This window comes from Falco rusticolus, chromosome 2 (genome assembly GCF_015220075.1).
Source record: "Falco rusticolus isolate bFalRus1 chromosome 2, bFalRus1.pri, whole genome shotgun sequence".
NCBI lineage: Eukaryota > Metazoa > Chordata > Aves > Falconiformes > Falconidae > Falco > Falco rusticolus.
In genome coordinates, this window is record NC_051188.1 from 77,966,194 (window position 1) to 77,993,265 (window position 27,072).

The window sequence follows — 27,072 nt, forward strand, 5'->3', positions numbered from 1 at the left end:
TGTTAACATAATAATGCTTTCTATAAAGGCACAAAAACTTTCTGTGAGAGCTTTACTTCTCTACACAGTGCCATTTTCTGCCTGGAAACATAGAAAATAAGGAGTTCTGGATTGTCTTTGGACAATTTTTGTTCTTCCTTTACCCTAATGGCTGCTGTGGTACTTATCCTTGACCTGTTCTGGTCTCAATTCTTTGACCTTGTCCACAAAAAAAGACATACTAGCTTTTAGTTTTGGTTTTGTGGGGTTTTTTTTGTGTCACCTTCCCAGTTTTCCTATGGTAAAGTCGCAGCTTCTCAGATCAATCAAACCTTAAGCTCTTAATATAGCAAAGTAATAACTTAGATCAAAGAAATTAAAATTTACCTCTGATACTGCCAGTAAATGATGATTTACACATGCGATACTACCCAGATTTAAATTAGTGTTTGTAGGATGCCCCTGTGATTACATTCCCAGTGTAGCAATTTCAAGAATTCTAGTTCCTTTGTGCTATCAAACTTAAGTGGTTGAGACCACTATTCTCTGTATTTCAATCCACAGGAAGATGTAGTGATAACTAATACATTGATATAAACAGCGACTTAAACCATAGTATACAGTGTTCAGAAGAAATTGATACAGTTTGCCCTATTAACAAAATAAATCCTGACTTAACTTCACATGCAAGACCTGTGAGCCTCTAATAATATGACTGTCTCTCAACAACATACATGGGAAGCATTAACCAGTTCATGATGAGTAAGAAAAGCTTCTGTATGTGAGGAGACAGATGGTGGTAGTGAGAAAATTAAATGTTTCAATTTGAATCTGTGCATGTGTAAAAACAAAATCCTGCTGATTACTTGTTTTCTGTAAACTAGAATGTATAAAGATTTCAATTTTGTATTGATTTCAGACTGTTTTGCAGATTTTGTCACCACAAGGTATGACTGAAACAGCCAGCTAAAACTTCAAAGATTAGACAGTCAGGTGGCTACTGAGAACAGCCGCATGTGTACAATATACCTGTATTTACGAAAAAACATAGCCTTTCTGGTGTATGGGAAACAAGTTAACTCCTAGCAAAGTTTATTAAGAAAATTAGTTACCTTTTTGACAGCTTATTCAGTAACTACTCTCTCAGTATTTCACAAACTTTCCTCCCCTCACCCAGGTAGTATACTGACAAGCACTGGAAAACTGAATCAAGTAAGAAAAACAAGGAATGCAACTTCTTCATTTACAGTTAATTTTGATTTGACCACAAATTTTATAAATTGCTGGATTTAAACAATATGCAAGTATTTGCTGACTGGAAATTATTCTATACATATTCTTTCCCCACCCACCTATACTGTAATGTATTAAACTAGCTTTTGAAACTTGAGATGTTCTTGAAACTTGACATTTGGAAGCAGCAGGTTTTATTCCATAAGCCTGAGCTACACTTCTTAAGTATTTCCTTCAAAATTGCTCTGGAAGATGCAAAGGAAAACAATATAGGTATATTCAAAGTATCTCACCAAGTCTGAAGTAAGACTGTCTTTAAGAACTTGCTTGCCTAAACACACAGGAACACCCTGCTGACATTCTTTATAATTTAAAGGACAACTATTACCATATAAGTTCCACCTGTTAAGTAGATATGCACAATGGATACTGTACGCAGAAGACTTAGTGGCAAGAAAGACAGGAATTGTATAAGGTCTGCTATCTGCATGAGTTGAAGGAACTGGAAAGAGGGAAAAACACATTAAACTGTTAAGTGAGTTTCTACCTACCATTATCAGGAACTGGTTCCATGTCCCATGGGCTAAGCTTTTCAATTTCACCGTTGTCCCATCTGATACACCAAGTTAAAAAAAAAAATAATAAAGTTATTGTGACTCAGAAGTATTCGCTCCAAGCATATTTAAATCACAGCTTGTTTTAGGTATCAATAAGATACACTGTATAAACATGCATATAAACAAAAACATTAGCTAGCCATCAGCTATCACAGTGCAAAAAATAAACATTCCTTATAATGAATTTCAAATTAAAACTGTGCTCCTGATTTTGGCTATATGCAACTTACCCAATATAAAAATCAATTCTACAAAGCCTGTATCAAGAAGTTGCAAAGAAAAATAAGCCATATATTTGGAAAAATAAGATAACATCAAGGGGAGGATATGAGAAAAAACACACAGAATTTCTTTGCTAACCACAACAGTAGTTGCCCAAGTCTGGAAAGTTTCAGAGAAAGGAAGAACTGTGAGTGAGGTACTTGGTATATTAACATTTCATTTTATAAGGTATGCTACATTAAGACAAATAAAAGAGTAAATATAAAATAAAGAATCTAAAGTTAAGTAAGGGCCAAGAGGAAGCCAAGGCAAGCACAGTTGATACTGATAGTACAGTACTGATATTCACTCTGATGCTTAAGTATTAGATATGAATATCATTTTGAGATCTTTCCAAATCCTACCACTTTTAGGCAGATTTTTACATGTTTTTAGTAACATAAATAGCAATGAATTTTGGTATTTCAAGGGTAGGAAATGCTGACTTGATCAGCTCAACAGCCTACTGGTCCAGCTAGACTAGTAATTTGTGTCTTTGAAACTATTATTGGGAGATGCTGTTTACGGAGAGTGTATGATCCTGGTACAAGTCCATTCTACTTGTACTTCCAGCATTCCTGGCCACTGTATTCCCTGAGGAAGGTTTGTGAATACATCCCAACCTACGTCCTTTAGGATCTGTTTTATTTTTGTACAATACCTTTTTGAACCTGCTATTCCTGTTTCCACAACCTCCTGTGTAAATACATTTCCAAAGTTCATTACCCCCAATGTTAAAAAAAACAAACCCAAACTCTTTTAAACAAATCTCACACAAATTTTAACATGTACCTCCAGTTCTGTCATTACTGAATGTGATGAAGAGCAATTCTCTATTCATCCTGCCTACCACCTTTATGATTTTGTCAGCTATGAAACAACCCCTTTCACCCTTCTCTTCCATCTGAAGAGTCACGTTTTTCTTAGTCTTAACCCACAAAGCATCTGCTACATGCTCTTAATAATTTTAGTTGCCCTGTACCTCTCCCAAAGCCATTATGTCTCCCTTTAGATGCCAAGACATAAAATGCATCAAGAATCAGCACACCACACTGCTAGAAAGCAGCGAGCAATACTGTTTTGTCCTTGATACCCTTTCTGATTGTGGCCAACACCTTGATGGTTTTTGTAGCTGCCACTGCGCACACAGCTGACATGTGGAGAGCTCTCAATGACTACCTCAGCATTTCTGTCTTCAGCGGAATCAACTAACAAGCTCAATATCATATAAGCATAAATAAGACCATCGTTCCCTCAGATATCCTACCTAATATACATCTGTTCTGACAACTGTCTGGCACTTTTTACCCATTCAGTTTTATGAGGTCCTTCTGGAAGTCCTCGCCTTTATAATAGTGGTTGACTACTACCTGAAATTACTTGTGGTATTTGGATATTTCACCGTGCAAGCCCTCCAAGAGGCTTAGAAGGACACTGAGTAAAGCTGTCCCAGCACCAGTTTGTGAGGGAGCCCACTACTACAGCCTGAAATATGATTGTTAAGAACCACTCTTTTGCACCCTCCCTATCCTTCAACCAATATGCAACACCTAGAAGTATGTGCTATAATCCTATGCAGTCTTAGTTTCTTTAACATCTCCAAGAGAAACCCTGTCAAGCGCTTCTCAACAAAAAAATCCAGATATATGCTGCCCACTTTATTCATATGCTTACTAACAGAGTCACAGAACTTCAAAAGGGGTAGAGACAGAACTTCCCTGTACAGATGAAGTGCTGTCTCTTTCCTACAGCTGAGTTCATCTTTATGCTCAACAGCATTATTTTTTATTATAGGCACATACCAGAAACTAAAGTCAAATATATTAGTCTACAGTTCACCAATTTCCCTCCAGAGCCTTTTCTGTTGGCCAGAGTTACAACAGCAATCTGCCAGTACTCTAGTACAGGGTCCAACTGTAGGACAGTTTGCAACTTTGCCAGGAGATTTGTATCAAAGTTCTTTGAATGCCTGGGTGAATGCCATCTACTTCTTATGGCTTAATAAACATAGATATTTGGTCTAATAACTCCCTGGTATTTATTTCAAACAAACTGAAAATTGAGATGATCATCCTTACAATACTTTATAACTAAACTCTGCTCAGGCAGGAGCACTTCTCCATTATTTTGGATTACCCATCAACTTAGGAAAACCTGGATCCATGCAAATTCAACCTGTTTGATATTTACAAACTAAGAGAGTTCTGAAAGCTCTGAAGATTGATCCATTTCGTTTTCCTCTCCAGTTAATATACAATACTTCAGTTGTTGGTATTAATAAATGTATGTACTACTTCATAATATTGCATGTAAGACACCAATACAGTTTAGTACAGCTTAAGCCCCATTAAGTTCTGCCTAAGCTCCATTCATACAGGTAATGCAACTTAATACTATATAAAGCTGCTTCTACACAAATACCTATTTTTGTCCAGCCAATAAAATAACAAAACATTCAACTAGCACATCTTCTATTTATATACTATCTATACAACAGTGATGGTGACAGTTTGAGAGGATTCCTAAGCGTGTGACAACCTGGTTACCAATAAGTAATTCAGTTATGAACATTCCCTTCACTGTAGACATTCAAGACTGGCCTGGACACAACTGTTCAACCTGATCTAGGTGGACCTGGTTCAACAGGTCGTTAGACTAAATGATCTCCAGAGGTCCCTTCCAACCCTGACCATTCTGTGATAGTGTGAAGTTACATGGCAATTACTTCCCTTCACATTCAAATGTGGTTTCCCACACTCTCCATCACTGAGTGTTTTGAAGCCAACTTTCAAGGGTTGTTTCTGGTATTGAAAAAAAAAAAAAAGCAGTTCTATTCTAATAAAGCTCTTTGTCTCAGACATGGCAAAGAACAATCGCAGATGCTCAAACTCAGCTGGATTAGCAAAAGCACCATAACCCAAATCCTGAGTGAAGAAGAGAGACAGCATATTGCAGTTTTTCCAAGACAGTCACAACCACTTCTGTTTATGTTGTTCTTTCCTCTGCTTAAACAGATGCAAGATGAAGTGTATTTGAAAATCTTTTTGCATCCAATGTATAAAGCATATGGATGCAAATTATGAAGCTACTGCTGCTGAATCATATGCAGATTCTTGGGCAGACATGACTTGAGAAAGAACTAATGACCCAGCCAAGTCACAAAACATAACTATACCTGCAAAACTCTCCAGACATTTTCATATACGTATCTTAGGAATCTTCTCTAGAAGATAGTTAAGATAGAAGAGTCACATTCTCTACAAAAGCAGCACAAATCTTTAAAAAGCTATTTTGAAAGTGGTCTTTAAAGAGCACTGCATTGCTTACCTACTCAATTATTAAACTAATTTCAAAGCAGCTCTAGACTTTCCTCTGTTAAAGGCTGGTCCATTAAAAACCTCAAATATCCTTTAGTGTTCACAGAAGAAAGGAGTCTAGGAAATCAGCTGTATTCATAACTGGCAACTTGATTTGGAAATAGCCAAGAAAACAACCAAAACCCCCATCTAAACTTACTCCTGGTAACATAACAAAACATATGAAAGGTATAACATGTGGAAGGTTACACACCTTCCATGTACATACACTCCATGGGAGCATATAAAACAGTTTGAGCTAACATAAAATTTAGTGTTTTGAAATAAGATTCAGTAGTATATACATAGTGGTATCTGGACTCAATGGAATTTAGTCTATACATGATTTTACAGAACAAGGGAAAATGTACTAGCCAGTAACTCATATATTTTTACACCTATAATACCTGCAGGAGGTATGCTTCAAGTGTACTATCCCTCATGCCTGGGACATGAGTAAGACGTCAGTAAACACCCAGCACCATTTTAGTTTGTCAAGACCCTCTCTTTATATAAGAGTCCAAATGCAAATGAAATGAGGGCAAGAAGTCAGTGTACTGATAGCCTGGATTTCAGTTTTTTGTCTGTACGTACTTTCTTATTGTGGGTGATTAAGCAACTAGCAGAAAGAAAAAACAAGTATTTGCACATACTAACAGATCCTTTATGTGTGGAGCAGTCCTAGCTTTATCACTGTCAGGAACATGAAATCCTTGTGGTCAGATGATCTGTTGCGGAGGACTTATTTGTTGTTTTGTTGATACCGCTTTTATTTACAGCACATCAAGAATGCCAATTTGCTAAGCGTAGCTGTCGAAGCAAAAGTGAAAATTCACTTGCCAAAAGCATACAGGCAAGAACTTCAATCTGGAAGTTCCTTACACCTTCCCACTAAGGAAAATAAATGGGATAGATGACAAGTAAAGTAGATGAGACATGGACCCAAAATATGCAGCACAATCTTGGCAGTCTTATAGAATTGTCTATTAGCTACAAGTACTTCCTCTCTTTGGGATGAGCGACAGGTTCAAAAGCCTCTGAGTGAAAAAAAACATACAAAGCTCTCCAACAATGAAACTCTGAATATCAAATATACTATAAGAGACATGGGAAGATTCTCTGGTCATGATGGAAATAGGAGTGTTATGTATCCACTGTATATTCTGCTTACAGTCCTCCCTTGCTGGGGGAATCCAAAGCAAGCAAGATCCCAGAACCATTCCAGACAGCTTGAACAGGACAAGGACAATATCCTCATTCTGAAGGCTGAGGCTCCAGAGCTATCTTTGCTCACCTTTCAAAGGACCTCTTTGTTGGTATGAAAGAAGGTGCTCAAAAATGCCACTAACATCAAACTATCATGGGGGGATAGTAGGGAATCAGTTTTCAGAACACACCTTGGATAAAGAACGTAGGAGTCCAACTGTCTTGTTACCAGTCTGACTCAGATGCTCTGGGCTTTTCGTGTTTAAGCAGTTATTTTTTTCTACTCAAATACCCTTGATTTGCTCAATGTGCCATGTTTTGAACAAGGTACTTGATATTATATGCCTTCGTCCAGGCAGTATTATCTCTGACAAGTAGACTGGTCAAAGGGATTTGTCTGTTACAGGTAACACAGGGTCACATCACTTGCCAGTTATCTAGCAGAGTATCACCCAAAGAGGAAATCAAAAGGTGAAATTGCAAGTGGGATCTACACAGTAGGGAATATGACAGAATACCAGTAGGCAGTGAAGAGACTCAAGTTCTGTCTTCACATTCATGTGTCAAGCATGAAGAGAGAGCAACGTTTGGAAACATCCTCTACAGGAGTCACAAGTGATAGCATGAGATCATCTTATACGTATACTCGCTCCTGTGGACTATAATGTGAAAGACAGTAGTGTGAGAACTTAGAGCATAAGGATCATGATGTCAGCAACAACAGAAGAGATTCAGCATGCCCCATTCAAAGCCAATTGTCAATGAGGAATAATAATTTACGTGCACTGGAAATTGCATTGCTTGCTTTATGGAAGAGATTCAACACTAGTCGTCACAAAGTGATTTGCAAAATGTGAAAGAGGTCTTATGTAAAATGTAAAAGAACTTCTTTTACCATATTACTATTCACTAAGAAGTTGCCACGAATTATTAAATGTTCATGTTGTGCTAGATTAGCAACTTGAAGCCATTGAGCAGTGATAATACAACCAGTAAAACCATTTGACTAATTTATACTTTCTCATACCAAAGAGCCAGCTATGTAAGAGGCAACCCACACTACTACCATTAGAAGTGTAAAAGCTTTTTATACTTACTTAACACTGTAGCACTGAAAGTGACTATCTGGATACTGAGACTGATATGGTTCTTGTCCCAACACTGTTCCAAACCACCATGCATCATCAATAATGGATCGGAACCTATCGGCTAGAGCAAATAAAAGTCTGTGTAGACATTCTACCAAGAAAAGTTAATTATGCTGCTTCTACATACAATTAGAAGAACTTCTGATCAGTTTATTTCAGTTTGAAGTTCTAAATGCACTGATATGCAATAAGAGATGAGACAACTTATTGTGCCAAAAAAAACTGAAGTGCTAAAATCTAAGTAAGTTTGCAACTTAGCTACAACATAAGTGAATGCTACAGTCCAGTGTTTTGAAGAAAAACGCGTTTTGAAGATACGCGTTTTGAAGACTGTATCTTAGATCTATGTTAATCCCTCCAAAATGATTAGTTACACCAGTTAGTAAGCTCAAATTTCTAATGGGCAAAGGGACCGTACCTATCAGAGAGCTCTCTGAAGTAGCATCTAGCATATTCAGCAACTAGCCAAGGACAAATTTTTGATTTCAAAATCATTTAGTCTATTCAAAAACCTAGAAAACATACTTACATGCTTGCCAGTTCCTTTGCCGTGCCTCATCATAAAACTGACGTAATATAAGGAAGTCAATAACATCTGGCATATCGTGGTACCTAGATAAAAAAAAATTTTAAAAATCCCTCTCGTGTGTGCCTTAGGGCTTTAGTAAGAAGCTTAAAAAAACCCCTATTTTTTTAATACTTTTCAGAAAAATAAAGATGCACATACCTGATGGAAAAGGATTTGTCTGTATGTTTTCCAGTGGCATGATCTATAAAAGCAAGCTTGAGGCAACACAACGTGGGAGGACCGATTTCGTATCTAATTCCAACAATTTTTACTAATTCCTGGTCCTACAGGTAAGAACAAACAGTTTCAGCAATTATCACCTTCTGGACTATGCACAGAACTATTAATACAACATTAGTTAGCCAAGCACATGAATTCTACCACATGCAAAAAAAGCCAAAAATATTAAAACTGTATTTGAAATCTCAATGGAAGACAGTCTGTCACACTTGGCAGTTTTAACACCGGTATTTATATTCGGGCTTCCCACAGGTAACTCCAAAGACACTTTGGTAACTGAAGACATCTTCCCATATTGTTTCCATAAGGAAACAGCATGACCTCACAAATCAACATTTTGCAAACAATGTAATACAATTCTTCATTCACAGACTACTAGTGTTGAACCCACAGTATCTTCAGTGCAGACCTACCCTAAGGACTACTTTTCTCCATGGCTCCTTGTGTGGGTTCAGTTCATAAATGTTATTTCTTCTAACCGCTTCAATGTAAGCTTCATGTCCTTGTCTGAAATATATTACCTAAAAAGAAAAAAGAAACCAAAAAAAATTCACAACAACAAAGCACACAAAGAGTAAATGTTTAAATGTTTTCCTCTATTTGGAAACCATAATCATCTAGGGTAACACAAGCGTTTAAAGATCTTAATCCATATACTTACCTCGTCGCCCATCTGAGGAACAAAAGGGGATCTTCGAAGAGCTGTGTCTGTTATCCAAACAGGAGGATGGCAATCATAAGACAATTCCAAGTTTACTGGCTGTGTTGCAGCATTAGCCTTCACATTTAATAGACAGCAAAATTAGTAATAACAGACATATGGCTGACCTGACATCGAAACAACTAAATTCATTTTAATTCAGCAGACAAAAGCTTAACTTATACAACACTAAACTACATTTCCAAAAATATATTAGCAAAATTCCTCCAAGGCTTTGCTCAAGTTCTAACTGTATTTGTATACTAATATTAAGCATTCCTTTCCTATATGAAGATTTGAGTAAGCAAGGTCTTATTATTAAATACAGACCTGTATTATGCAGGTCTTAAGAGAAACACAGTTTTATAATTTAGACAGCAGTCTCAGTGCCCAATTAAAAATCTATCAAGCTGTAAGAAACTATTTGATGATGAAAAATTATGAGAGATATTGCACAGTAAATGTCCATATAAAAACAGTTCCAAAAATACCATTTTAAGAATACTTAGAAGGAAGTGAAAGGATGGAGAGAAAAACATACCAAAATAACCCCAAGCACTTAAAAATAAAAATAAAAATAATGTTTGTCCCTTTATGGTGGAAAACAGCAAAAAATAACGAATTTAACTTCAAAAAGGATAATTATTTAAATTAAACTTAAAAATTTCAGTAACCTAGAGACAACTAATCATTGTAGCTTATGAAGAATTAAAAATTCAACCCAAATATAAATGGCCACCACAAAGACAGTGACTACCTCCCTTAAGTTTTTAAAAAAACATTACTTAAAACCAGACAGTTTAACAGGGTATTAGTCTAGTATTCTGAACAGTTATTTAATAATCACATTTCCCCTTTGAGACCAGCAACCTTGAGAACCCATTTTATTTGAAAAGTGAAAATTACTTCCATTTGGAATGTAGATTCCTCCATACAAATCAGCAGATACCTTGCATTTGGAATAGTCCTAAATTAATGAAGGGTACACTGTATGTAGTGATACCAATATTCTTGTCCAATGGCAGGAATAATTACTTTTAACAGTTTCCTGTGAAGACGTCTAAAAACTTAGAAGAGAGAAATTTACTAAAGGGCAAGTAGAAGAAATTAACTGTACCTCCTCCTGCTTTTTTGGTTTGGGTTTTTTCCTCCTTTTTCTTCTTCTTCTCTTTGGAGGAGATGATTTCCCTGCTAATACTTCATCTTCAGAAGTACTGCAATATCTGATAGCTTTCCGTCGAGAAGTCCGTACAGGAGGTTGTAAATTAATGCCTGCATCAGCGATCCAGTCAGAGTATCTACTTGAAGAATCACTGTCCATAGTGGATGGGGTCAAGGAAAATATAAAACCAAGTCGTCAATTTTTCAGAATGCTGAATTCTCTTAGACAAATATCTGTAGATCTAGATTGCTGTTGAAAGCACTATTAAAAGAACTGAAATTACTTCAACCTGTTGTAACACTTCACTTAACATTTAACATAAGGGTTTTTTTAAAAAGTGCTTTGAATTACTGTGTTCCCAAAAAACTAAGTCTGGTGAATTCTAAAATCAGTAATTTTACTTAAGAAAATTGTGCAATGAAATTCTCGACCAGTTAAGAGCCCTCCCTGAAGAACACACTAGCTAAACACTACTTAAATTCTTTAAAGACAGTTACACAAATCACACATTTGCTTTTTTTTTTTAAACTATCTCTCTCAGGAATTTTCAGTTGTACTGCTATAGAATTCACAACTAAAAAGCCATAGCAAGGTGATTAGAGTTATCTGTAACTTCAGTTCTAAATAAAATTATAACCTTATGAAAATTATTTTTCCCGACCATTTTTGTATGACCAAGCAACTGACTGTTGCTGCATTATTAACAAAAAAAAAGCAAAAAAAATCCCAAACCAAACAAAACCCCCCACCCCTCAGTAACTCAACAGAACAAAACACACTACAGAAAACACTCCAGAAAATCTTGTTTCTCCTTGCCATCTAGCAAAAAGGAAAATATTTGAAACTACATTAAAAGACAGAAATCTTTGCTAAAATGGAATACTAAATAATGCAATATGTCAGTACAGTACAAAATGTTATTACATATGAAGCACAACAGAACTTCCATACAACTTAACTTGCCAAAATTCAAGTAAAACTCATTACAGTAGAAGCTGGGATGTGTTTGTTCGCTTTTACCTAGAACTATTACTGTTGCTTTTCTTGTCACTTCTCCACTCTTCCTCTTCATCAGATGAGCCAGAGCCCTCACTTTCTTCTGCTTCCTGAATTTCAAAATAGGCTGTCAATCCCAAACCTTCTTAAAGCACATAGTTTAATGGTTTGAAACATAAAACCCATTCTCCATTCCTGTCTGCGTATTACCAAGTTAGGAAGAAATTTGGTAAAAACAGTTGTTAAAATGGAAATGAAAGTAGTTCCCTTCTGTAGCCAATTTCAACTTACTCTGTTAACCTCAGGAGTGCACTATTAATCATTAACTTCTGTATATTCACTCACTTTTTATTAGCCAGATGTGGATCCACCTGCTGTAGCAACTCTTCACAAAGCAACAATTCTATCCCCCTGCCATATGACAGTTCTACATTTTTCTAGTCTTAAGTTCAAATCATTTATCAAAGTGGCAATTGATTTTGCTTCCTTCAAATTCCAGACTTACTATGCTGTAGTTAGGTCATGTCAAGTAGACAATAAAATCTAGCTCACTAGAATGCAAAAGAAGAATTTAAAGACCGCACAAGAAACAGGTCAAGGAAAACTATCACATCTCCCATTCACACACAACTTACATACTGTTAGCGGCTCAGCACTTTTGTTGGTTTTTTTCCCCCCTCATTAGTTATGCAAGTTAGAATGAGGTGATTTTTCTGATTTTAGTATCAACCGATTGACCAAGTACTAATTAGATTTATTCATGCACATATTTAAATGCAAAACTAAATAGTCAAGATACATCAAAATATATTACAACTGAAGTCATTTGCTGATTGCTGTTAACCAATTTATTCACATTAACTTTGTGTTTTACATGTGTTTTGTATAACTGAAATGACTAAGTATCATGTATTACTCATGTCCCAAGTTATATGTTGTCAAGCAAAAAAGAAAACAAGATTTAAACTTGCAACTTCAAGTTTAATACTGTTTGAATTAGTCTAACTGATTGTCATTTTCAGAATAACAAACTTAATAGTCTTCCCCCAAAGACCTGTTCATACCTGTGTACAGGATGGACAATACTCACTAAGTCAGTTTTCTTTTACCCTACCATTTGTAGGATTAAAAGAAAAAAACCCCACCATTTATATCACAGCTTGGCTTCTCACAGTATTATTAGTTTTGGTATTATTAGATCTAACATCGCTGCCTCAAAAATATTTAAGTATATGCAGTGTTTACAGGACAATGCACATAACTACCTGCACTTCGTGTGCTTTGAATTTGTCTGGTGTCATCTGTCAACTCTCCTCCCATCCTATTCCCAAAATAAGGAACACTCGATTAAATCTATGCGATTATTTGTTTTGAAACACATAGGAATTCTTTATTAAGAGGCTAGGAGAAGAGTCAATTTCCAAAGAACATTATTCTTCATCTTACAAAATAATCTTACCTCCTGAACACCCCCTCATTTTGTTCACCACTCTTCCTTAACACAGGAAGTGACTAGTCCAATACATCTGACCTTCTCTTTCCACTTCTTCCCCCTTTCCCAGTGTGAGACTATTTCCTTGTGTGAAAGGCAAAATAAATGTAGTCCAAGCAATCCTACTGCTGTCTACAGCATCTGATAACACAACAGTCAAAAGCTCCTGCAAAGTCCCATTGCACCCCAAGCCAGGACTTGGCAGAGATAAAGAGACTCCGTGGAAGAACCACATTAACAGGCTTCACATTTTCCAGTTTTAGGTCTGTGCACAAATCTGGGAAGGTTTTGCAGAGAAACAGCAAAACACACCTGAAATCCAAACTTTACTTTAAACCAACCTCAGCACTGTACATCAGGTTTTTGTCTTGGACTGTGGATTTAGTTTAGAAGATTCTCAGAAAAAATAGTTCAGCCATTTATAAAATTACAGGAAAGATTGCCATTATTAAAGCAACAGATAACTAGGTTCGAGAAGTGCTAACAATAATGATGCTTACAGAAATACCTTCCTTGGTATAAGAAAAGGGTTTTTTTGTCAGCTTGTTTGTTTTAAGAGAAAAAAGGCACATTTACATAAACTTCACTTATTGAGGAATTCAAGTTCAATACAGAACTCTGAAATTACCTGCTCTATGAAGCCAAAGGAGTTATCTCTTTCTTCATCAGAAGACTCCAGTTGTTCAATGTTATTCCGTGTTCGGTAACTAGCGTATTTCCGTCTATGCAGTCTACGCTTAGATTGTATTAATGATGACTCAGAGTCACTCTAAATTTACATAGGAAGTGAAAAAGAAAGTTACATAAAAGCATATATGCAGCAAACTTTTATGGGGTGAAAGGGTGGCTAAAAGCACTGCTCAATATAAAAGCTGAAACAGCTTTATCACATCACATCACAGCCTGATCCACAAAACTCCATTCCACAAGAAGTAATTTTCCTGTAAGCCAGCAGTTTTTAAATTTGCTGTTCCCAATTTAAAATCTAGTAGTTCTAAGAAATTTATCCTCATAAACTACTGTAAGCTACAGATTCATTCACATTATCTGATAAATACATTTACAGAAGCAAGAATTAACTGCCTACAACATGCAGTTCTGAGAGGACCTGAAATCCTCAACTCCCCCCAGTTAAGGGGATCATGCAGTAGAATTCTCCTGTCAAATTGTTTTGTAATGCAAGACACAGCAGAGCAGGCCACTACCTTATAAAAACAGTATAATAACCAATTTTTCCTTCTTATCGATCCATTCCAAAAAGCAGACAATGAAAAAAATCATTCAAAATGTGGTAAGTCTGAAAAAGTTGCCCCATGGACAAAACATTGGTCTTCTAAAGTAAAATGACAAGGGAATTGCAATTTAGCCTACAATTCTTCAAATACAAGACCCTGAATATTCTCACTTGCACCTTAGTGCCTTAGCATGGACCTGCAACAACTGTCCTTAAAACTTTTAACTGCAGTAAAACCAGAATGGCCTGAAATCAAGCCTGCCTTTTAAAATTACTAGCAAATACCTTTGATGGAAGGAGGCAAGACTAAAAGAAAAAAAAAGAATTCTAGGTATTCATAAAAATGCATCAAACCTTGTCCTGCAATAAGTGCAAGCTGAATCAGCAGAAACTTCTGAAGACCATGTCTTCTGAAATGTCTCCTTCCATTTTTTAAACCACAATTTGTCCCTAGGCACAAAATGCCCATTTTCCTAGAAGCTGCTGCATACCTTTTCCAATGACTCAAATGACTTTTTCTTCTCTGTTGCATAAAGATCTCTCTCCTCTTCCCCTTTTGCAATTCGATATTCTTCTTGCTTCCTACAAGAAAGTAATGAAAATCTAATTCTACACCTGTTTTGACAATGCTGAAAAGTTAAATAATCCATTCTATTTAAAGATCTATTTAAAACCCCCTAACACCTCATTTCATTACATTACTAATTTCCGATGTTATTATTTCTCAGTTCCAGAATATTCTCAATTCCTCTCATTTCCAGAGTAAAGAAGATGAATATTAAGAAAGTCTTCCTTGTAAATATCAGAACATAAACCTTTTCAACCTCATTTTTAACCCACATTTTTCCCTTGGCAATCAATCTACCTGCCAACACTGGGGAAGTTTTTTAAAAACTTCAGAGATGTGGCCATACATATGGCTGTACCATTAAAAAGAAATATTTAGCTACCTATATTAATTCTCCTTTTCACAGATGCATACTGATAGTACTTTTGAAAGCAACTGTTTTAGCATTTCAAGTGCTCAGTGCTGCTTCTGGTCATAAAACAGCACCGCCACAGTGTCTCACAAAAGCACAGTCTCTCCCAGCTCTTTCAAGAGAATGAATTTAATCTATATCACTTTATTTTTGATAAGGCAAGAATCCAAGTAAGCTAACTCCCTTTAAGATGACTTAAAATACTGAAATATGGGCGAATCATTCCCTAATAAACTAGAGAAACTTCCATTTATTTTTATTGAATGGACTTTACAATACAAAGCTTTTAAGGACAGCTGACCGTAACACGGAACTACTTCAATCTGTACCACAGATCTCTTTTAGCTTAGGTCTAAGAGCACTAGATTTAGAAAAAACAACATGATGTGTTCTCTCTAGTCATATGCGCAGCCCCATAAGCTGCCTAAAGACCTGAGTAAACTTGGTGGTATTTCTGGTACAACGACTCTTCGTCTCCAAGCCTGAAGGTCTCGCTCAGTAGCCATCTGACTTCGTGGAGCGTTCTGATGCATCTGACGCACACCTTCAACTTGCCCACTACGTCGCAGACCAATATTGGGAGGAGACTGGATGTCGAAACTTGGCCTTCTAAAAGCTAAAATATACAAACAAAACCATTTTTTCCAGACTACACAGAATTGGAAGCTTGTTTCTTCTTACTACAACATAAAAAAAATTAACACTTTTCATATTTTAACCTCCGTAATTCTAAGTACATGACTAGTTACCACCTTCAGGAAATTATCTGTCTCATAAGAAACACAGTGAGATTACACATATACTTTTTAAAATGTAATATTTCTACTATTTTAATACAGTGAAAGGAAATGCTTTTCCAAACTATTTCAGGCAGCTCTGAGGTTAGTGAGGTTCTAAAAAGCACTTTTCCTAGAGCTAAGATTACTTAATTAAAACTACAAGGACACAGATCAGAAGAGTGCCTGGTTTAAATCTGTAAAGAAGAGGGAGGGAAACCCAGTTTGAATAGTGGTAAAATACTTTGCAAATTTTAGAGGAGAATAAACGTAGCTCCTATAAATGTTACTTGAGTACTCTACGAATATTATTAAATATGTAGCACTCCAAAAGTAATACAATTAATGCTCTTTAAAAGGAAAGTAAAAAGCTCTGTTTTGTAATTTAATCACAGTAGTAGCAGTGTTTTAATGAATGAGAAGACCTTAACCAGGTATAACTATGTTAAGGGAATCTTAGTACCCAAAACATTAGAAGATAAAAACTGTTTGAAATATTTCACAGAGCATAACCAAATGGAGATAGTACAATTACCTAAGAATCTATCAGCAAGCACTAACCTCTTCTAGGTGTTCCTTCCCCATTTTGTGGGCCATTTGAAGCAGATTCTTGATCAGCTCCGGTTCTTTGATCTTGTTGTAGTTGTAATTGTCTAATCATGTCATCAAGAATGCTGGGCTCCAAGCCTTGTTCATCATGATCAACTGTTTGTTGGCCTATAACTTGTTCAACCACTTCTCCATCACCTTGCAAGTGTAATACAGATAAAATGAATGGGTTTTGTTAAATAACTGACTATAGCAAAATGACTTAATCTCATTGTTTACATCACAGTGAGATGTGTTGTACAGCTAAACACAATGAAAACCATTCTTGAGATGATTGCAATTGCTTATTCAAAACAAGCCATTTGCAGAGTCTACAACTCAAACACAGCATGCACATGTCAGTGCCTGCAGAAAATAATTAAGACATCCATTTGAACAACAAATAGTATTTTTTTTTGCTTGGTTAAAATCATATTTGATGTGGGACCTTTCAGCATCTATAGTGAACATAAACACACAAGTACTTAGCACGTGAGAAAATGAAGGCATTTTTAAATCACTTATGTCACATCTACTCTGTTCCCATGCAGAATTACTATAGGTCTGGATGCAGGTCTTTAGTGATAGTATTCTTACTTGTTGCTACATATCCCAGCTGAGGAATCAAATGTTCATCTGCACAATTCTCTCTTCCAGGCACCAATCTTTGATATTTTGTCGGATGAGGGTTTCCATCCACATCTACTAAGAAGGGAGGGGGCATGAGATGAGGTGCTTGTTGAGTCTGCTCATCTAGGACGTAATTGTTAGAGTCTCTAATAAGTGGCCGATAGTCAGTGTGGAAAAACATCTGATCAGGAATCTAGAAAGAAATGAAGGTTTTATATTATAATTTTTTTAAAAAAAGAGTTTTCTAAAGAACTGAAAAGAACAAGTCACACTAACATACCTAAAATGTCCTTAAAGGTTAATAGAAAGTGCAAGCTCCCAATAGAAAGAGTTATGCATAGCTACAATTAACCTGTATGGGTGTTGCAGTACTCATTTTTAGTGCTTTTGCAGGCAACAAAATGCTTTTACAATAAACTGAGGTAGCTTAAAGCAGAAGCACTTCAAGCACTGCTTTACACTTGAAGTTAAAAATATTTAAATCTCGTTCAGTTTCATTTTTTCCCCACAAAATTAAGAAAGTTTCCTTGGTTTTCATGCAAGGAAATAATTGTCTAAATTTCAACATAAGTTCTCAAAGTAAAGTTTGTTCTTAATCATGCAGTGACCACCAGAAATTTTTTCTGCAACTGAAACAGTCTGTTAAATCCATGCAGCTGAAGGAAAATGGTTACATAGGTATTAGATCACAGTCTGAATCTTTGCTCCTAGCAATAATGAGCAAGATGAAGAGAATTAAGTTTCAATTTCAGCTAAGATATAGAGCAAAAAAACCACCCACTATTTAAAATGACAAACACAGAATTACCATTACAAATTAAAAAAAAAAAAACTGAGGGGAAAGTGAAGAAAAGCATAGGCAGAACTACAATTTTGAGAGCTATTTTGAAAAAACAGAAACACATGTATTTATCAAAACAAAAAACGAAACAGGCTGATAAAGTCAAAAAATATTCATCCCATGCACATTTTTAAACATTTCAAAATCCAGTGTTGAACGATATTTATTTTTGCGTATTTTAATAAAACTCAAAGTGATTTAGGGGTTCAATAAGGACAAGCCTAAAGAACTGCAAGTTCTAATAACTGAAATAAACCAGCAAACTATGCTTAAGATGCTACCTGATTAACCAAAAAGCAGTTTGTAGTGCAATAAACTGTCACACATTCCACTCTTCAAACATTAAACTATTTTCAGAAATTAGAAATAAAAGTAATTTTGAGGTTGAACAACTAACATGCAAATTAGCTGACCGGAATATGAAAATGTATTCCAGAGAAGTTCTTGGGAGCGACTCCCAAGGAAATGTTAAGACACTGGTTTTTCCTGCTGTGCCGGGACCATATGCAAAAGCAAACTCAGGCATCAAGGAACTTGTTATATTTAGATCCTGTACCTACACAAAACTATTTTTTACATATGATGTTTCAGAGGAATTAGTGTAACTAATCTACTTCACTTAGAAGCTTGACTAAACAGTTTAACAGAAGTCTGAACTTACCTTTTCATAAGGCCTGCTACAGCCAAAACCAAATATCAGTAAATGTCCATGAGAATCTGTACATGCAAAATGCTGTCCATCTGGTGAAAATTTGCAGTCAAAAACAGCACCATGTCCTTGGCCTTCAATCTAGATTGAAGGAAAGAAACTCAACTATCTGACCATTTTTTTTTTTAGCAAACAATAATGCAGCACCAAAAAATAATTACTCCGTCAAAAGCAGTCATGCACCTCTTAAACACCTCCATTAAAGCACAGATAACCTCGTTAACTCAGTTTATTTCTTTTCCCCTGGACATGTGAATTTCAGTCCTGATTCAGACAGTTTTAAAAGATGTGCTCAATGGTATGGAAACTTACTGTTACAAAAAAAAAACCCAAAAACTAACCAACCAACCAACAACAAAAAACCACCAAAACCATACAGAAATGCTTTTAGAGGTTCTTTACCTGTTGTATACTGCTTAAAAGTAAACTGCAGATTTTGTTAAATCACTTCCAAGAAAAGCACAGAGACCCTTAAAGCTAAAGCCCTCACTTTGCTATTGACTGTAACCAGGCAAAAAAAAAATTAAAAAATTAATCTGAACAGTGGACCACAACTTAAGCCTCAGACAAAATAACCTAGTTTAAAGTGTAAATCATAAGCTGTCAAACGGAACGAATGTAATGGGAGCTCTCAAGAAGAACTGCACCAATCCACTAATTGTTATGGTAATAATATTATCGCTTCCAACACAGTTGAGAATACATATATTTGTCTGTAAGACTCTTGAAATGATGGTCTAAACCAGGACCTTTCAGTCTCTTAAATGGCACCTCACCTCAATTAAGGAAAATGGTTACTAAGAATGAGGTGGAAGATCTTCCATACCAAAGAGTGGAAAAGCCCTGGTGTCAACTATTTACAACAGCCCACAGACCTAGAAGTCCTGATCAACAGGTGAAGTCTGAAGAGCTCAGACACTGCCTAGGATGAAAGTAAAGTCCTGCTCTGCTCCCCCATACCTCACACTCAACTGCAAATTCTCACCATTCATCCACCACATCTCAGAAGCTTATCAAGACCTCCCTGACCAAATTCAACTTAGAAGCCTAAGGAAAGTAGCAGTGGGGAGTACTTCTGCAGATCCATGAACTGGCGCAGCTTAGTAAAGGGTCCAGTGAGAGGCACCTGATTCAAGACAGAGAGTAGAAGTGGGCACCCAGAAGCAAACAAGGGAGGCAATCCCAGCCCTCCTTTTCTGCCATATTAAACTGTTACAACTGACTCCTGGTCACTTTCCACCTACAAATACAATAACCAAGAAATTTAATGGTAAAAGCTCTAAAGAAGAAATGAATTCATAACATTTGCTGGTTTGGGGTTTTTTGGTGGTTTTAGTTTTGGTTTTGGGTTTTTGTTTTCTTCTGGGGGGGGGGGGTGTGGGGTGTCATCTTCTTTTTCTTTGGTTTTTGGTTTTTTTGGGGTTTTTTTGTTTTGTTGGGGGTTTTTTGGGGGGGGCAGCGGTCCTCCAAAATGTGCAGGGGTTGTATGTGTTGGCAACAATCCCTTCAACTAGTATATGAACACACTGCAGGCCACTAAGAGAAAATGGGGTTTAAAAAAGGTCTTACCATGTTAAAGTAATGCTTTGTTTTCATGCCTTTGGTAATGTCCCATATAAAGATGTTGCCATCGTGACCTGCAGACAGCATTATCCTGGAATCAAAAGGATGGGTCTCCAAGACAAATACTTCATCCGTGTGCCCCTAGAATTCAAAATTCCACATCACATTCAAACAAGAGGACATAAATCCCCATCAATAGGGTATTTCCAGTAGTGCCTTAAGTACTATACTATCCTCTCCTCCCTCATACTCAATTTTTGGAAAATTAAACCCCTGTAAGCTGCCTCCGAAAACATATGGACTTTTACAAATTCCACAGTGTATCTATCTGGACTGCTAGCTGTGGCTCATCAGTAGGGTAAAACTCCAGGCAGCCAGAAACACTTAAATCATTCTAAATTTAGTAATTTTCTAGATTCAAGCAAGAACTCTAGAAATACGGAGCTTTTGCCAAAGAACAGCGAACTATTCAATGGGTAAGTGTGTTACTGCACAAAAACTTCTATATATGCCACAGGAGAGGCAAGTTCAACACAGCAGCTAGAGAAAGGATTGTTCAAATGCAGGAGGAAGCAGCTAGTTTTCGTTTAAAAATAAAACATCCAAGAAACGCTATGCTTGCTTTATCATTCATATAGAACTTTTAAGACAAATCAGATCTAAATATGAACTCGGGATGCACATGTCATTGTCATTCTAGGAAGACCATATACATCAAAAAGCAAAGAAAATTACATACCACCAAGTCATGAAGCAATTGCCCTGTACTGGAATTCCAAACTTTGAGTAGATGATTATTCACAGCCGTAACAACATAGTTATCATTTTGGTTCCAAGCTATCATGGTTACTTTAGGCTTCATAAATTTGTCTTCTTCTGAACATGGGTCGCTATTTTAAAACAAGTTGAACTGGCATGAGATATTTTTAATCAGCCCATCTCAAACTCAAAACACAGAAAAATAACCTCTTTTCCCATGTTAATAATCAGACAAAGGAAAGGAACAGAAGAATTAAAATTTGTTTTGAAATTTTCGTCCATAAATTTCACTCTTTTTGGAGCTATCAACTATAAAGCAGATCTGGATTTCTAGGATACTTATTTCATAGGACATGATAACCTCTTTGCCATTACAGGTGCAAGGCAAAAAGGCTTTCCTTTTTCATGGAGTCTTATCTCTTCCACAATTAGAGTCCTAACATAGTTCCTTTAAAAACTTGGACCGTTTACAGTCAAGACCTTTCCAACTGTTTCAGAAGCTAACCTTCACGTTAACTAAGCATTTTTTTCTGATTCCCAACATTAAAATATTTGTAGTGAGTTTTTGGGAGCAGAGGGAGCTACAGGAGTAGCTTCTGTGAGAAGCTGCTAGAAGCATCCCCTGTGTCTAAAGGAGCCAATACAAGCCAGCTCCAAGACAGACACAGCACTGGCCAAGGCCAAGGCCATCAGCGACCGCGGTAGCACTTCTGTAGTAACATATTTAAGAAGGGGAAAAACCCCAAATCTGCACAACACCTGAAGCAGAAGACAGGAGTGAGAATATGGGAGCACTGCAACTCTGCAGACACCAAGGTCAGTGAGGTAGGAGGGGCAGGCGGTGCTCCAGGCACCAGAGCACAGATTCCCCTGCAGCCCCTGGTGAAGCCCATGGTAAGGCAGGCTGTCTCCCTGCAGCCCATGAAGGTCCACAGTGGAGCAGATATCCACCTGCAGCCCATGGAGAATCCCACCCTGGAGCAGGCGGATGCCCGAAGGAGGCTGTGACCCATGAGAAGCCTGTACTGAAGCAGGTTCGCTGGCAGGACCTGTGACCCCATGGGGGACCCACACTAGAGCAGTCCATTCCTGAACTGCACCCCATGGAAGGGACCCACACTGGAGCAGTTTGTGAAGAACTGCAGCCTGTGGGAAGGACCCATGTTGGAAGAGTTCATGAAGAACCGTCTCCAGTGGGAGGGACCCCACGTTGGAGCAGGGGAGGAGTGTGAGAAGGAAGGAGCAGCAGAGACAATGTGAGATGAACTGACCACGACCTCCCATTCTCCATCCCCCTGCGCAGCTCAGGAGGAGGATGTACAGAATTCAGGAGTAAAGTTAAGCCTGGAAAAAAGGTGTTTTAAGATTTAGTTTTTGTTTCTCATTATACTAGTCTGATTTCATTGGTAATAAATGAACCTAATTTCTCCACGTCAAATCATGACACTAACTCCCGAGTGATCTCCTGTCCTTATCTCCAGCCACGAACCTTTTGTTATATTTTGTTTCCTCTGTCCAGTTGAAGAGAGGAGTGATAGAGCCGCTTTGGTGGGCATCTGGTGTTCAGCCAGGGTCAACCCACCACAATATTAAAGGTAATATTTTGTATTAACCTCAATGTATTTCCTCATTTCTGTCCCCAAAACACACGTGTAGGATACTGTAACACACCCTTTCAGCATCTTAAGTCAACTGAAGGAACAAGCTTTCTTTGAAGCATACCTTCACAGAGTATTACCTATATTCCACATCAACTAGTATCCTCTCTTACAAAGACTCTCATTATACACAACGACAATTGTACATATTAATCCAGAAAGATATCACAGTCAAATCTCAAATATTTCTGTCTCCTCCTTTCTTAGTAAAACCACTTTTCCCCACACCCTCCCCCCTCCCCCACCATGGGAACATCACAGGAATCACACCCTCTAATCAACTAGAAAACCCAAGGTTTGTTTTTTGTTTCCCCCACGCTCCCCTACTCCTATTTAATCACCTACAAATTCACTTCTGCTTAGTGTCTACAAAAGTAAGCTGAACATTCTGCACAATTGTGAAACATCCAGCCTTCAGGTTTATCCAGCACCATGTAATATCCTGATCTTATCTGCAATGACACTACTCAAACTGTGTGACATCAGCATATTTCATTAATACACTTTTAAAAGTACAAAAGAATCAATGAAAATAGTCAGCTAGATCAGCCCTTGATGAAACCCACCTATTACCAGTCATGACCTCTGGAAAGAGGTCATCTACAACCTTATTTTTACCAATCTAAAAAGGTTTCTCCTGTGACATGTCAGGTGTCTGAAATCCAGACAGAGAAGATCTATTGTACTTTCTGTTAACTTTTTCCCTTAATAAAGGAAACGTAATTAATTTGGCATAGTGTACCTTTGAAAGCTATAAAAATATTTATGTGTTTATTCAAGCACAAACTAAAATTTAGCAAGTTATTACATCACATTATTTCACCCAAAAAAAACCCACACCACTTGATCGTAACGCTGCTAAGGCTTGCTCTAGTTTGACTGCAAATAAGTGTGCTTGAGTTTTTCAAACTTTCTGACTTTACACAACAGACAAAAAAAAAAAAAGATAACACTTCACTCACCCTGGTAATCGATCGGACATATCCAACAAAATACTCCTCCATTCTGCTTGCTCAAAACACCAGATACGAGCTGTTCCATCTCTACTGCCACTTATGAACCTTGAAGAAATTTTAAAAGATAGTTAATTCATCTTCAAAAGAACTTGCTTTACATCACCACAATTTAAAACATTACAATGAAAGACTGATAGAAGCAAAAGCTTCTATTTGCGTGCAAGGGAATTCTTTACAGTTATCTGTCCATTAACCTTCTTTCCAGAAGCCGAGGAAAGAGTTTTTCTGAACTGAAAAAACTGAATAAAGTTGTCAAAATCCACAGGACAGAAAAGCAATTTCCAAAGTTGAACTCAATTCACAACTTCACCCTCAACTCCTTCTCAGCTGCAGTTTTTCATTACCATATTTTAAGTAATGCATTCTTGTAGAGTATCAGATAATGAAGTGGAGGCAAGAACAGATCAGCACAGCAAAACCTGAGCTGTTCCCACCCACAACTGCACATAAAAGAGGAGACCACCAGTGGCTTACTTCAGGATACCAAGGTGTAAACCACAGCAGTTCAGGCTTCCATTTCATGAGCTGCTGAACAATGAATGCAGCAGAATGGAAATTTCTAAAGAGAGGAACTGAAACACTATAAGATATCCCAAAGATAATCTCCCTAGTCCATGAATCACAACCCTGAGAAAGACAGTTGACATACCTCTCATAAAAGAAGTCTGGGCGCTAGGTATATCACAACTGTGCTCTAATTTGCTATGATTCATTTCAATAACTCATTCATTAGTTCATAATTATTCATTTAATAATAATAAATCTTAAACATCTTCCACAGAAAGTTTCACCAAGCAAAACAGCAGAAGTTTTGCCTTTTTTTTTTTGTACTGCCTTGAAAAGTAATCCATGCAGGCAACTTGATGGACCAGTGCAACACGATGACCCCAAACCCAAGTATAACTGCAGAAAAACACTGAAAGGAAGACAACTACAACTTCCAAACTGAATACAGATTATCAGCATTCTTAGCCACAATTACCTGGCTTCCAAGAAAAAAAAAAAACAACCAACAAACAATAAAAATACATCTGCAACTCGAAGTTGCAGCTTTAAGTCTACCCTGAAGGCTAAAATCCACATCTTCATTAGTGATAGGCCAATCAGAGATCAGTTTTGACTCCATTCTGTACTGGAAGTATGGATGAAGTTTTACAAATGGAATTTACACATGCTCCCCCCAGCCCCAAATCAGCTGTAAAATTCTGTTAAATCCATTTCCTTAAATAACATTAGGCTAGAAAAAAAAATTAGAAGGATTAAAACTTATTTTAGACCACTTCCATTGCATTTTCCCATTTCCTACTCTGATCCAATTACCTTCCTGAAACCGAAAGGAAAGGAGTGGAAAAGCAGGTTTATAAAGCCACAAATACACTGGGTATGTTAAAATACTCCAGGTAAATCAATATGCAGCCACTCCAAATACATTATCTAACAAAGATTAACAGAAAGCCAAAACAGACAGCTGAAACCTAACTATGTTCTCCTGGATTAGTCCACATTTCCCCTTTGAGTTCTTAGTAAGCAGAACCTTCTTACTGGAAATCTCCAGGTGAGAACAATAATACATTCATAATTCCAAACTGACATATTGTTTGTTCACATTTGAGCATCTTTCAACATACCTATCACCACTGTTCGAAAACTGAATGCTGTCAACTTTGTCCTGTAAGAAAAAGTACCATTTGTTAGAAATTATGTTTTTAAATAGGAAATATGGTTTTGACAAATCCAAGCTTATTAAAATATGATGTAATCAGTAAAATATCATGTAATTTCTAATGCTTTTAACTGTAAGGTAGACCAAGTCCCAACGAATACTTAAAAAAAAAAATCACTAACCACTAATGCATTTATAATGCAAGTTTTTTAAAAATATCCCACTTAAACATGACGGATTGACAGATGAAATAGCTGTCCATTAATAACTTGGCAGCCAATTAACTCGTAGTTGAATATGTATTTCCAACATCCTAAGCTAACTACTATCAAGAGGAATCTGTTGTTCCCACTCCTACTTACACATTCCTTAAAGAAATATAATTAATTATTCATTTTTATCATAATAAAACCTACAGGGTAAGTAGACAGCACACTCAGATCAGTTTGTCTTCAAGAGCTGAAAGTCTCCTCTACATACAAAATAAACATTGATCAAGCCTTATCATTGTAACATAAAAGCCTAAAGTCAGATTCAGTATTGGAGAAAACATATTAGGGCAAATGAAATTAAGGTGATGAGTATTTTAAGAGCTGCCCTTGAAAGAGCTGTAAGGTTCAACTAAATCTGAATTCTCTACAGTAAAACCACAGATTCTTTGTGCATTAAGTGCTGAAAAAACCTGCACATGAACATAAGCCAACTTTCCCTTAGACTGCTAGGAAGACAGAGTCCATTTGACTAAGGTACACAAATAAAAAAATGAGAGTATTTTATCTAAGAAGTTATTTTCCTAACAGGTAACAGTTACACTAAGAATGCAAGTAAAGACAGACAGCACACATAACACAAAGCACATGGGAAAACAACACCAAACCAGCAAGCTGACTTAATACTTAGGAAGTATAAAGCAGCTTGCACAGCTACTGGAGACCTGAATAAAGTAAAGACGAACAGAAGTAAAATTCTGGAGACTCAATTCCATTTAAATATTAAAACCAAAAGGTGTCAAATGGTAAATAACATAAGTAATGAAATCTACATTCTCAGCCTATCTACTTCCTATATACAGCACAGAATATGTAGGCGGCTAGGCACACTTGCATCAGGGGGAAGCAACTGAACAAACCATACACTTTAAAATTTGAGAAATCTATGACAACCAGTTGGAAAAACAGAATTCTAAACACCATCTTGATACATTCCAACCTTTAAAATGGTCAAATCACATTGAGCTGACTGGCTGAAATTCTGCCTAAGTTCTAAAAATATTCAATAAAAGAACATTGCCACAAGCCCACTAACAACATTCACATGTGATTTCAATACTGCTTGAAGTGACTAATTATTAGATTTAACAATCTTACTTACAGCATGACTTTCCAATTCAGCTATCTTCTCAGGTGTTTCAGAGCCAAAAAAATACATCCTGATGACATGGTCAGTACTGCCAGTTGCTAAAAACATACCACCTGTAGAAATCAGGCAATAATTAAGCTACTGGGGAAGAAACTAAAACAGATCACTAACATTTCTCAGATGCCTAGTCTAAAAAAATAATCTGAAGAGTGTCTTTTTAATGCTTTTCCACTGACATTCAGATGTGGAAGGAAATCTCCCTCTTGCTTCAGAATTCTCTCTGCCATAGTAAAAATAAATAGTCATACTCAGTGTGACAAAGATTTTAAAATACCTAA

At 36.8% G+C, this 27,072-nt stretch overlaps 1 protein-coding gene across 4 annotated transcripts in view; it reads right to left on the reverse strand.

Moving 5' to 3' along the window:
• Positions 1-27,072, reverse strand: part of BRWD1 (bromodomain and WD repeat domain containing 1) — a 64,310-nt gene that overhangs the window by 24,701 nt on the left and 12,537 nt on the right. For 2 of the 4 annotated variants that reach the window (XM_037376545.1, XM_037376546.1), the window contains exons 11-29: positions 26,747-26,847; positions 25,341-25,381; positions 23,659-23,757; positions 21,019-21,169; positions 20,286-20,420; positions 18,669-18,797; positions 17,134-17,359; positions 16,510-16,695; positions 15,605-15,788; positions 14,684-14,774; positions 13,587-13,727; positions 11,491-11,576; positions 10,426-10,621; positions 9,270-9,386; positions 9,022-9,129; positions 8,528-8,652; positions 8,330-8,412; positions 7,750-7,861; positions 1,764-1,825 (exon numbers count right to left, since the gene is read on the reverse strand). In XM_037376545.1, the coding sequence (XP_037232442.1) occupies positions 1,764-1,825; positions 7,750-7,861; positions 8,330-8,412; positions 8,528-8,652; positions 9,022-9,129; positions 9,270-9,386; positions 10,426-10,621; positions 11,491-11,576; positions 13,587-13,727; positions 14,684-14,774; positions 15,605-15,788; positions 16,510-16,695; positions 17,134-17,359; positions 18,669-18,797; positions 20,286-20,420; positions 21,019-21,169; positions 23,659-23,757; positions 25,341-25,381; positions 26,747-26,847 (2,373 nt within the window). Of the gene's footprint in view, positions 1-1,763; positions 1,826-7,170; positions 7,312-7,749; positions 7,862-8,329; positions 8,413-8,527; positions 8,653-9,021; positions 9,130-9,269; positions 9,387-10,425; positions 10,622-11,490; positions 11,577-12,731; positions 12,788-13,586; positions 13,728-14,683; positions 14,775-15,604; positions 15,789-16,509; positions 16,696-17,133; positions 17,360-18,668; positions 18,798-20,285; positions 20,421-21,018; positions 21,170-23,658; positions 23,758-25,340; positions 25,382-26,746; positions 26,848-27,072 lie in introns of those variants that run through there. The other 2 variants (XM_037376547.1, XM_037376548.1) reach the window with 2 other exon arrangements.